Source organism: Coccinella septempunctata, chromosome 5, assembly GCF_907165205.1.
Source record: "Coccinella septempunctata chromosome 5, icCocSept1.1, whole genome shotgun sequence".
Taxonomy (NCBI): domain Eukaryota; kingdom Metazoa; phylum Arthropoda; class Insecta; order Coleoptera; family Coccinellidae; genus Coccinella; species Coccinella septempunctata.
Genome location: NC_058193.1, coordinates 16,329,323 through 16,342,325, shown reverse-complemented (window position 1 = coordinate 16,342,325; position 13,003 = coordinate 16,329,323). Strand labels below are relative to the sequence as shown.

General features: G+C 37.6%; 1 protein-coding gene across 1 annotated transcript; it reads left to right on the top strand.

Annotated features, from left to right (window-relative positions):
- Nucleotides 1–3,193: 3,193 nt before the first annotated feature.
- Nucleotides 3,194–11,569, top strand: LOC123313156. The gene is made up of 2 exons (XM_044897897.1): nucleotides 3,194–4,093; nucleotides 11,316–11,569. The coding sequence occupies exons 1-2, from the start codon at nucleotides 3,707–3,709 to the stop codon at nucleotides 11,343–11,345; spliced, it is 417 nt and encodes a 138-aa protein (XP_044753832.1). The 5' UTR covers nucleotides 3,194–3,706; the 3' UTR covers nucleotides 11,346–11,569.
- The last annotated feature ends 1,434 nt before the right edge of the window (nucleotides 11,570–13,003 follow it).

Below are 13,003 nucleotides of genomic sequence, written 5' to 3'. Positions count from 1 at the left end.
GTAGCTGCTAGCCGGAGACAGCGCTCACTGTTATCTAGGGCGGTAGCGATAACGAAGAAGTCAAAATCAAATTGTGTAAAAGTTTATTCACACCTTCGGAAACTAATTAGATGTACAAGTAAGATATGTGTAGGTACGAACTATGAGTGATTCTATAAGCGAACATACATTCGGGAAATCCTATCCGGTCACGAGCACTTATGAAATTTATACCGGGTGTAGTGAAAAATTAATGGTTCAATAAAAAAAAATGCGCCAACCAGAACTGACGGCACGAATGCTAAGGACTTGCTATACGGTATCGGTATGTAGTTGTATTTCTCCGGAAATGAAACACATCAAGGGCGGATCTGTTCGAGACTTTTATTCGCTGCCCCAAGGGCTATAACGCACCATGACTGACAGCGAAGAAAAGGTCTATTTTAGCGCAACTACGGGATTTCACTGACTACGAGCGGTATCTCTTATTCTCTGCCCCAAGGGTTATAACACGCCATGACTGACAGAAAAGAAGAGATTTCGGATTTAACACTTATGACGCGGAACGCGGACAGGGGGGTTGACGGAACTTTCCCTTCAGTACCCCAAGGGCTTACGCGCCATGACTGATAGCGAAGGGAAAAGTCAGACTCGCGAAACAGGGTGAAGAACGATAAAATACAACAGAAAACGATACAGTACAGCAGTGTCAAAGTTAAGGAAGTAACGGCGTAGGTCTAACAAAGAAACTGAACGGTACAGACGGAGACCTACCTCCTTTGTTTCAAGCACTCGAAACTCAAAGGATTTAAAAGAAAAAAAACTAAAAAAATTAACTCTAAGCACTGATGCAAACACAAAATGATTATTCTTCAACGGCGAAAGAAATACCGAAAATTAGCTGAATTTATAACAGAAGTCACCACGTTAGAAAGCGAAAAATCGAAAATACTGAAGCGAAGTGAAAGAACTGAAGTAAAAGTCAAAAGTGACCGTCGCGGGGGGAAAATTTGCTTTTATAGGCATATCCCCTCTCACGGTAAAAATCTGAAAAATTCCAGAATGCGACAAGAATGAAAAACGTCGTCAGCTCCGGTTTATCGCATATCAACAGATGAAAAACGTCGAAATCTTCAGCGGCATGTAAGAAAAACAACGTGAAATACAGATAAGCGGTTTTTTTTACATTTATTCTGCCCATCGGAATGAACGTACGGAATATTCGAGAATTAAAATATTTTCAAAGACGGAAATTTAAAACGAAAGAAATGCACTAAGATGAACTCCAATTTTTCTTCAGAAAACTGGACTTCATCACATAATAATAAGATAATGTAAACTGGTGTAGCATCCACTCTATATCATCAATGAGAGAATAACAGGAACTTGAACGTATATTTATTTTAAAAATTACAAACTAATATAAGCCTAATACGTTTCGAAAAAGCCTACGTTGAAAAAGTGAATCCTTCATTTCCGGAGAGAAAAGTTTTCTAAGAGTCTGTATTTTCGCATACTATCTCATCCACTGCTGTAACGTAACAGTTTTCACTCAAAATCTCCATCCTAGGTATGTTTTTTCTGTATGACGTTCTTGTGTTCCCTTTGACATGTAGGCGTTTTTTAGCCTTTGAAGAAGAAGGGAAGGGGAAGACCCTTCGGCTTAGTTTGGAATTTTTAAAAATTAATACGTCCAAGTTTCGGTCATTCTTTCATTGATAATAAGATAAAGTAATGTCTGGCCTGCCTGGCCGGTGCCTATAGTGGATAGCCTGTCAGCTAGCCTCGTAGACGGTTCAGCTAGCCATGCCTGCTGTCCACGATCCCGTTTCTTTCTCCTTTCTTTCAAACATCCTATATAGGGGTGCTCTTTTTGCTCTCATTTCTCTACCCCTCCCCCAAACTAAGAAAGGGGAGCACAAACCCATGAATATAGTGATTACGAGAAGAAAGAAGTCGCTGTCTGGGGATCGTCAGGACATGACAGCATGAGGGTCGTCGATGGTAGGATGCTTTGGAAGCGGGCTCTTGCCGCAAAATAAGCTACAGCTCCGAATCCGCACCAACAACCAGCGAGTCAAACTCAATTACCAATTCGAACCGATGAAGCTTCTGCGCAGGATGTTCAGCCACAGTGCTCACCCAAGAGGGGTAATTCAGAAAGCGCATAAAGTGGACAACGTCCATGAATGAAACTATTGTGTGCATATATAACACCATCACGGGAATGGGCAGAACACAAACAACTATAGGAAAAGGCTAAATGAGGAATTTTGCAATGCCTGCCCAAATCTCAATGTTACTGACAAACGGCTAGCAGTAATTACCGCGTAATTTTGAGGAATGAACTTATATCCAAAGCAAGAACAGTTATCAATAGAGAGCAATACCAATGCTCCAGATGAAATTTTCCCACCTGGGCAGGAATAGCCAGAAGAAATTGAAGTCGAAAATCCATCTTCCATCGCAAGTGAGCCTGAATACCAGGACGATAGGGAAGAGCTCCGCCGATAAATTGACTCCTACATGAGAAGATACGTTGCTGAGTTTGAAGGAACAAATCCTCTTCATCGAATAGCAATTCCCCGATTCAGTACATCCAACAAATAATCAGTTGTAGTTGACATCTTGAATAAGGACGTTTTACCCGAGTACCTACAAAACGGGGGTTCATTGGAATATCTGCATCTAGTTTCTCACTGTGGAGCACTAAAAACAGCAAAAACCTTGGGGGCAAGAATTCGGCGAACGAACAATAATGGTCCAAGATTGAAGTTACATCTGCCACCATGGCAGAAACGTCTTTAAAACGAAACATGAACTCTAAACTGAGACATTGGACGACTGACGGAGTATCTACTTAAAAGGGAATCGAGGAATGAAAATAGTGAAAATGGCTGAAGAAATCATAGCTAGGAACAGGACACACACAGAACGAGAGATGAAGAATCCTATAGCTCCCCACTGCCTTGATAGATTGAAGCAGAAACTTACTCTGTATGCGGAACGTCTGAGGAGATATAAATGCAATTATAGCCGGAAAAGGGACAACAGTTTATTCGAAAAGTCAGAAGAAACTTTCTATCGATTATTCACATCGCCTGGTAGGGAAAATGGAAAGTTACCAACAAAGGAAGCCATTGAACAATTCTGAACAAACCAATTATCCACGAAACTTCAGTTCAAAGGAGATACAAGATGGAACCTAAAGCACTGAATTACGAACCAATGCAGCATGGTATGATCAAAATTGAAGAAGTGAAATCGGCTATCGAAGAACTTCACAACTGAAAAACACATGGACCTGATGGTTTACAGAACTGGATAAAGAAACTTTGGATAATGCATGAAGAATTAATCTCCGCCATACACGAGGTCATGAAGTATCCTGAAGTTTTTCCAACACATGGCACAACATACCAGTTAACTGAAGACCAAAGGAATACAGAAGATCCATCGAAATATCGACAAATCACATACCTTCCAACACTATATAAAGTTAATCATATCTTGCATTTCAAACCGCATTTACAACCATTGTGAAGATAATAACATCATTGCTACACAACAGACAGGATGCGCCAAATACAGCCAAGGATGCTAAGAACAGCTAAGAATTGATTCAGTTATCTGCAATCAAGCATTCTCTAAACGAAGAAATCTTTAAGGTGTTTATGTAGACCACAAGAAAGGATTCGATTCCATATCAAGAGCGGAATGGCTCTTGATGAGTTCCGCCATGTCAACATGGCGCACTAGTCCACAGATGAAAGCAGCAAATAGCCCCATCACAACTGGTCCTATTCCAATAAGAGGCGGAATTTTTCAAGGAGACTCGCTGAGCCCTCTGTGTTTCTGCATATCCCTGAATCCTGAATCTTATAGATTGAATTCTACGGAGTACGGATTTGCCATCAAGTGCGGCAGTAGGACTATGATGAATCTGAATCATCTCTTTTACATGGATGATTTCAAACATCTTGCATCTACTAAAAAACAAATGCAACAGATGCTGAAAATGGTAGAAGAATTCTCTGAAGATATAAAAATGAAATTCGGACTGGAAAAATGTCGTCTTCTCAACATAATGAAAGGTAAAATAGAAGACGGTACATTCAACAATTCGACAATATGTCTTCGTCAAGTAAAGAAGTCGCTCCGCTTGCGAATGTCAATAAATGTGCTAAGTGCAAGAGAAATATTGCTAAAAACAGTATTAAATGCAATAAGTGTCTCAAAGTATTTCATAATGGATGTGCCGGACGAGTTGGAAAATGTTGTGATACCGATTTCTTGATCTCTCCTTCTTGTGAAATAATGAATATGGAGAAAATCATATTTCCAACATCTGAAATTGAAAGCGAATAGGTTGAAATCATGGTGACTAAAGACTCATCAACTCAAGATCTTTTGATGAAGATAATTTCCGAAATGGAGGATAAAAACAAACTACTTTCTGAAAACTCTCAATTGTTGAGGAAGAAAATTGTTTGTTTACAAAGAGAGCTGGCTGAGAGAGATTCCATTATCTCCGAATTAAAAAAAAGAGCTAAAAAAAGATAAACAGGATGTTAATATAATAAACACTACAAGACTGAATCCGAAGATCTCATTTAGTGATGCTGTAACTGTCGCTCACAAGAATGATATAGCGATGAGTACTACTGTAACTGAAGTTTCTAACCTATTTTCAGGATCACTCGAGATACCCGATGCAAATAAATCGTCTCGAAATAAACGAACAATTACTTCACTAGAGGCAAATGTGCTTAATAATCTTCAGATTAATCCTGGAATAAATGAACAGGTCAATCTTCAAACTAATTCTGAAATAAATAACCAGGTCAATCCTCACAGTGAAACAAATGATGAATATAACTGGCAACTTGTTTCTAATAAAAAGCCAAAGGGAAGAAAACCTCAAGCATTAGTTGTTGGAAAGTTTTCTTGTACATCTAAAGTAGAAGGAATTGTGTAGTATAAAGCCCTACATGTTTCTAACTTAAAACCAGAAACGAGTGCTGTGGATCTTCGATCATTTTTGCTGACCAATGTCTCCGATGTAAAATGTGAATCGGTTCAGTCGCGTTACCCGGATAGCTATTCTTCGTTTAAGGTTCTAATACCTAGTGATGAATACGATAAAGTTATGGTTCAATCCAATTGGACAAATAGAGCTAGTGTCAACAATTTTTACGGTGGTCGAATAAAAAATCGGAAGCCATAAATAGCGATATTATAAGACTGAGAATTCTCCAACTGAATGTTCAATCCATCATGAACCAAATTAATAACTTAACGGTATTATTGGACGATGAAAATCCTGATGTTGTGAGTGTGGCTGAACACTGGTGTAGTGCCGAAGCTCTAAGTGTAGTGAATCTTCCGGGTTATGTGCGAGCAGCTAGTTTCTGTCGTTCTTTACATGAACAGGGTGGTACAGTGATATTCACCAGGGTTGGATTGGAGGTAAAGGACCTTCAAGTCTCCAGGATATCAGAAGAGATGGAGTGCGAGCAAAGATATTTGGTGTGTAATATCTTTGGTAATATCTTTGAGTGCGGGTGCTGTGCGGTCGGGCTGAAAATTGGTACTACCTATTTCACTATTATAAGTGCGTACAGACCGCCCTCGGGTAGAATTGAGACCTTCCTAAATAAGATGGCTTTCATTTTGCAACATTGTGAAAAGCAAAAGGCCTTGATGTTTCTTTGTGGTGATTTAAATGTTAATTACTTGGTTGGCAGACAAAAGGCAAAAAAACTCTTGGATGATCTGTTGAATTGTTTCAACCTTAGAATTACTTCAATTTGTCCTACTCGAATATTTACTGACTCATTAGGTAGATCTTCCTCTACGAAGGTTGACTATATTATGACAAATGGTAACCTGAATTTATGTAGTACAAGAGTTTTTACTGCCCATATTGCTGATCACTTGGCTTTTTCACTTGATTATTATTTTGTTGATCATTCTGAGACATCCCAGCAAACACTGAAATGCAGTCACTGTACAAAAACTGTACTTCGTTGCTTCAATTGACTGCAGTTACGGTAATGCAATAACTGCACCAAAAAGGACCGTATATGTCCAGGTGGACTTTGCAGTTACTGTACAGTACAAACTGCATTCGACATACAGCCACAGCTGCACTTCAAAAACAGCGATGGCATCGCAATCCACTGTACAGCAAGCTGCAATTCAAATGCAGCAGTGACGTGCTAAAACTGTACAGCAAGCTGTACTTTAAATGCAGTATTCACTTTGCAAAAACTGCACAGATAGCTGCACTTCAAATGCAGCAGTTACGTGCTAAAACTGTACAGCAAGTTGTACTTTAAATGCAGTGGTCACTGTGCAAATACTGTACAGTTAGCTGTGTTTTATATGCAGTTTGTTCACGCAAGAACTGTACAGCAAGCTGTATTTTATATACAATAGACACTGTGCTCAAACTATACAGTAGCTGCACTTTAAATGTAGCAGTCACTGTGTAAAAACCATATCGAAACTTGCAATTACGAAACAATATTCTATTAGAGAAGTTTCCTAGTTATAAACAGAAAATCTATTCTGCAAATCAGAAATTTTCAATTTCACTTAGTATTTTTGCGGTAAGCGCAAAGGTGACTTCACGCCAATTGAGACATAGCCTACTCTTAGGGGTGGAGATTAATGAACCATAGGAGTTAGCTACGACAATCGTCGAGGCAGCGTAGATTGTGCCTGCTATAAACGCTGGTTACATAGAGGACTTGGAGTAATGCGTCGCCGGTGGCGCCATCGTTTGGCGTATGCTGCACCGCAATAGACGTGTATGCTACCCTGTGATCGCAACCGTCAAGAGCAGTGATGCCATCATTTGGCTAATTCTGGTACCACCATGGTGCGATGAAGTATTCTTCTATCATGGGTATAATCCATATTTTGGTAATGAACGGAGTCTTCAATTATTGAATTAAATCTGTTTATGAAATGTCTCTTTAACCTTCATAATCGAATTTTCAACTTCTTGAAGAAGGTATATGTTTAAGTTTTAGGAATTCCTATGAATTATTATTCTATATTCTATTATTAACTCTATATCAAATACTCCATTTTTGAAATCAAGAATTGCAAATACAGAAACTGTGCAGTCACTGTATATCAAAAACTGCGTTTTGAAAATGCAGAATTATCAATACAGAAACTGTGCAGTTACTGTACATCAAGAACTGCGTTTTGAAAATGCAGAATTATCAATACAGAAACTATGCAGTCACTGTACATCACAAACTGCATTTTGAAAATGCAGAATTATCAATACAGAAACTATGCAGTCACTGTACATCACAAACTGCGTTTAGAAAATGCAGTATTATCAATACAGAAACTATGCAGTCACTGTACATCACAAACTGCGTTTAGAAAATGCAGTATTATCAATACAGAAAATCTGCAGTCACTGTACATCAAAAACTGCGTTTTGAAAATGCAGAATTATCAATACAGAAACTATGCAGTCACTGTACATCACAAACTGCATTTTGAAAATGCAGAATTATCAATACAGAAACTATGCAGTCACTGTACATCAAAAACTGCGTTTTGAAAATGCAGAATTATCAATACAGAAACTATGCAGTCACTGTACATCACAAAATGCATTTTGAAAATGCAGAATTATGAATACAGAAACTGTGCAGTTACTGTACATCAAAAACTGCGTTTTGAAAATGCAGAATTATCAACACAGAAACTGTGCAGTTTCAGTACAGCAATCTCTGTGCTGCATTCTGGTGGCATTTGTAGTGCAGTATTTGTACAGTTGCTGTATATTGTGTTTGTTGGGATCCTTCGGTAATCCCCCTGATATAATTTTGTGTAGGAATTTGTCGGAAGGTAACCTTAGTAGACTTGTGGATTCCTTCATTGATAGCTCTTTTGATGATATGTATCGATTTTCAGCTGTGGATAATGGTTTTGAATATTTTGTAAACAACATCATATCGTTGATTGATGAGCATTGCCCCTTGATAAAGCGAAATTTTGCTTTGAACAGGTCGAAGGGTTGGATATCAGCTGAAATAAAAAGTGCAGGTGTTGAGTTGAAAAATCTATTCTGGTTCCAATGTAACCTAAAATCCTAAAATCCAAATATGTTGCAAATATATAAACAAGCTAAAGCCAATTATAACTCACTTCTAAAGTCTGCAAAGCTGGCTTTTCATTCAAAGCTACTGGTTAACTCGGAAAATAAGAGTAACACGATTTGGAGAATCGTGAATCAAGAAACTGGTAGGATTACATATAAAAATTCTAAAATTGTTTTGCACGCTGATGGAATTTGTTATTCTAAACCTGTTGAAGTACAAATGCGTTTGCTCTGTATTTTTCAAGTATCGCTGAACATACCGTTAAATGGGCTTATGGTAATACTCAAATAAAATTTTGTACCTCCTCCCCTTCACATAGTAGAACGTTTTATTTCCAACCTGTAGATGGCTATGAAGTGGTAAACACCATTAATTCTTTAAAAAATAAAAAAAGCACTGGAGTTGATTTCATATCTGCGAGAGTTATAAAGCTAATTTCTGAATATATAGCGGATCACTTTGCTCATCTCATAAATGAATCAGTCTGTTCCGGTGTGTTTCCGAATATTCTAAAAAAAGCCACAATATTACCTGTTTTCAAGAAAAATAATCCTGAGGATATTGTTAAGTACCGACCTATATCAATGCTGAGCGTGTTTTCTAAAGTTTTCGAGAGAATTGTTTTGGATCGAATGGTGAGATTTCTAGACAGGTTCAATTTAATTACTGATAGTCAACATAGTTTTAGAACAGGGCGGTCAACTGAGACTGCTGTTCTGGACTTTCTGTACATTCCATTCAGTGTGCACTAGATAAGGGATTGTTTGTTGCTGGACTATTTTTTGATCTGTCTCGAGCATTCGACACCATTTCACCTGAGTTTCTAATGAATAAACTATACAATCTTGGTTTTCGAGGTATATTCCTTGATTGGATCAATGACTATGTAACAAATAGAAAACTACATGTCAAAATAAATAACTTCTACTCTGATGAGTATGACATTCATCTTGGTGTTCCTCAGGGATCAGTACTAGGGCCGCTCCTTTTTTTACTTTTTATAAATGACCTCACATATCATATCAAGATAAAGATCATAATATTTGTTGACGATACATCATTTTTAGTTACCGCTGGTAGTCTGAAAGATCTTGTTGAATTATGCCAATTATTGTTGGAAGCTTTTGCTGATTGCTGTAGAATGAATTTACTGGTTCTTAATTTGGAAAAAACTGTAGGCTGTAGTGATCAAATTTGGATTGAGAGAAGGTGGTCCTTTAACTCTCAACTATGGCCGTAAGACTTTAATTGCCAAGGAGTCCACAAAGTTTCTAGGTGTCTACATTGATCAATGCTTAAGATGGACTGATCATATTGCCTATATTAGTGGTAAACTTAGTTCTTCCTACTATGCTATCCGACGAATAAAAAATAACCTTCCCCGCACGGCTGTCCTGAATGTCTATTATAGCTTGGTTTTAGTCATCTTGTCTATAATATTATGGTGTGGGGTTGCTCTAGTGATCTCGTTAGGGTATTTATAGCCCAGAAACGCATTCTTAGAATGATATTTGCGCTAGAACCTCGAGAATCCTGTAGGCCTGTTTTTGTGGAGCATGAACTGTTCCTTGTATCTTCTTATCCTTGTATCTACTTATTCAAATGTCTTTTGTTTGTTAAGAACAAAGGTCAACCACAACCACCTTCTGTCTTCACTGGCTCAGGTCGGTGTGCATGGGGATTTGCTGAGGTGGTTTGCTTCATACATTTCTAATAGAAGTCAGTTAGTCTGTGTGAATGGATATAGGTCTGCGCCATTTTTTGTGACTTCTGGAGTACCTCAGGGCTCGCATCTGGGTCCATTGCTGTTCTTGATATTCGTCAATGATGTGGTTGACTGTTTCAAATTTTCGAAAATTCTCCTATATGCTGATGATTTGAAAATCTATAAGGAAATTTCAACAGTGCGTGATTGTATTGAACTGCAGAGGGATCTGGATGAGTTAGCAAAATATTGTGAACATAAGAAAATGTATTTGAATATTCATAAATGTGCGTGTATTTCCTTCACTAGAAAAATATCTTCTATCAAGTTTCAATACCATTTGAATGGTGAACCTATCAAACGAGTCAGTCAAGTAAAGGATTTGGGAGTTATATTCGATTCAAAATTGTCTTTCAACGCACATGTTGATTATATAGTTAATGCTTGTAACAGGTCGTTGGGATTCTTCTGCAGGACTTGTAAGGATTTCGATGATGAAACTGCCATTAAAGTAGTTTACTATTCTTTTATTTATAGTAAACTCAACTTTGCCAGCGTAGTGTGGACTCCCCTGTATAACTGTAATAAATTAAGATTGGAAAGAGTGCAGAATAGGTTTTTGAGGTTTCTTCATTTTAAATTGACCAGAGTTTACGTCACTCTGGGTGTTAGTAGAATTCGATCTCTCTATCGTTTGCAGACTCTGGAGCAGCGTAGAATTTTAACGGACCTCGTTTTCGTATATAAAGTCATAACAAATTATTATGACTGTTCTGAGCTGGTATCACTGGTTGGTCTTCGTATACCTAAGAGGTGTACCAGGAGCAGAGAGTTGTTGGCTGCTCCGAATTTTCGAACTAATGTTGGCAGAAACTGTCCCATTGCAAGGTTTTGTGAACTCTTTAATAAATATTGTTGTAATTTAGATCCATTTTCTGTGTCATTGTCTTCATTCAAAAATAAAGTCAAAAATATTTTTCATTGAGTTAAAATTCTTATAGTAATTAGTAAGTAGTTAAGTCCTTATCTGTACATGATTTATTATTTCATTGTGTATTTGAAGTAATTGGTGGATGTTGTTTTGGGATTCTTTCCTGTTGATGTCCCTGAGTTTGAATGAATAAATAAATAAATAAAAGAAAAATGAGAATAGCTACACTAAACTGTCTAGTTTCCACAATTACAATACGAGAAATGCTAATACTTTGTTCATACCGAAGCATAGAATAACAAAATATGAATCATCGTCTAAATATCAAAGTGTTATTTTATTCAATCATCTACCTGATTCAATGAAGACATTGAAATTGTCTAGTTTTTCTAAAAAAATTATAAATTTACTTTTATCAAAATGCTATTACAGTGTTAATGAATATTTGAATGATAACTTTATTAGTTAATTTCAAGTTCTATACTTGTCTGTTCATTTATTGAATTATTTTTTATGACTTGTCTGAATGTGTCTGAATGGATGAATAAATATCATTTCATTTCATTTCAAACTCAAGGAAGGTGCAGAAATCTAAGCATTAAAGGAGGGAGATTCGTATAAATATCAAGGGATCGAACAGGCTAGAAGGATCAATCAGAGCAAGATGAAGATAGAATTAGCTATGGAGTTCACTAGAAAACTGAGAAGGATAATGAAAACAGGTCTAAACAGCAAGAATCTGATCAAAGCGATTAATACCTACGCTTGCTCAGCACTGAACTATTCGGTATCATCACTTGGACCACCACTGATTTAGCAGCCCTACAGAGAAAAATAAGAACAATGTTGACATTACCCTAGGAGCTCAATAGAACGAACAGAGCTAACACGACATCTTGAGATTCGAGGAATGAAAATGATTCGTCCAACCGTATGTTCCAGTAAATTGAAGGACTTCGAGAATATTTCCTGAACAAGCCTGCTTCATCAGAACTTCATCAAGCAGTTTGTCATACTATAATTCTTATCCATTAAATCAGCAACAGGATCACATAGAAATCGTCAAACACTCTGCAGAAATCAAAATGCAGAAACTGATGGCAAACCTTTATTACATGGGAGACACCAGAACGAGGTCAACCATAATTATGTCGACATATCTGAGTCGAACTACTAACTACTGGTTGACTTGCGGAAAGTTATTTCCTGAGACAGAGGGATTCATCATTGTTATCCAAGATTAAGTGATACCTAGAAAGAACTAGGTATATGAATTATACCAAGAACACCTCAGTGGCGGACAATAGCTGTCTTTATGGCTGTACGACACATGAAACCATCCACCACATCACTGGGGGATGCCAGAAGTTCGTAGGACGGATTACAAGAAAAGAAATGATGCTGTTGCCAAAATTTCACACCAAGAATTTTTCTATAAAATACCAACTTCTAAGGTTACAAAACGTTCCTTATTACAATTGCCATCCAGATTATGTATTGGAAAATGATCACCATGAGCTATTTTTAAATGTCCCTATACACCATCTTTATAATATGCTGATTCAACAACAATCCACTATGCTAACGATGTCAGTTCATCTGCATGGAAGGTAATACAGCAAAATCTAAGAATTACCCCAGCAAACACTGAAATCCAGTCACTGTACAAAAACTGTACTTCGTTGCTTCAATTGACTGCAGTGACGGTAATGCAATAACTGCACCAAAAAGGACCGTATATGTCCCGGTGGACTGTGCAGTTACTTTACAGCACAAACTGCATTCGACATACAGCCACAACTGCACTTCAAAAACAGCGATGGTATTGCAATCACTGTACAGCAAGCTGCACTTCAAATGCAGCAGTGACGTGCTAAAACTGTACAGCAAGCTGTACTTTAAATGCAGTATTCACTTTGCAAAAACTGCACAGATAGCTGCACTTCAAATGAAGCAGTTAAGTGCAAAAACTGTACAGCTAGCTGTATTTTATATGCAGTTTGGTCAATGTGCGAAAACTGTACACCAAGCTATATTTTACATACAATAGACACTGTGCTCATTCTGTACAGTAAGCTATACAGAAATTCTATTCTACAAATCGGACACTTTCAATTGCACTTGATATTCAGGCAGTAATTGCAGGGGTGAGTTCACGCTCTAAGTAGAATGGCCTGCTCTTGGGGTCATAGTAGGATAATGAATCCTTGGAGTTACTACCCACGACAATCGCCGAAGCCTCGTAGTTCGTGC

What these genes read in the sequence shown, in the direction of transcription:
- LOC123313156 (XM_044897897.1), top strand. Translation starts at nt 3,707, where the DNA reads ATGAGTTCCGCCATGTCAACATGGCGCACTAGTCCACAGATGAAAGCA. An exon ending in GTAAAATAGAAGACGGTACA is followed by an intron (nt 4,094 to 11,315) that starts TTCAACAATTCG and finishes ATTTCATTTCAT; the next exon opens with TTCAAACTCAAGGAAGGTGC.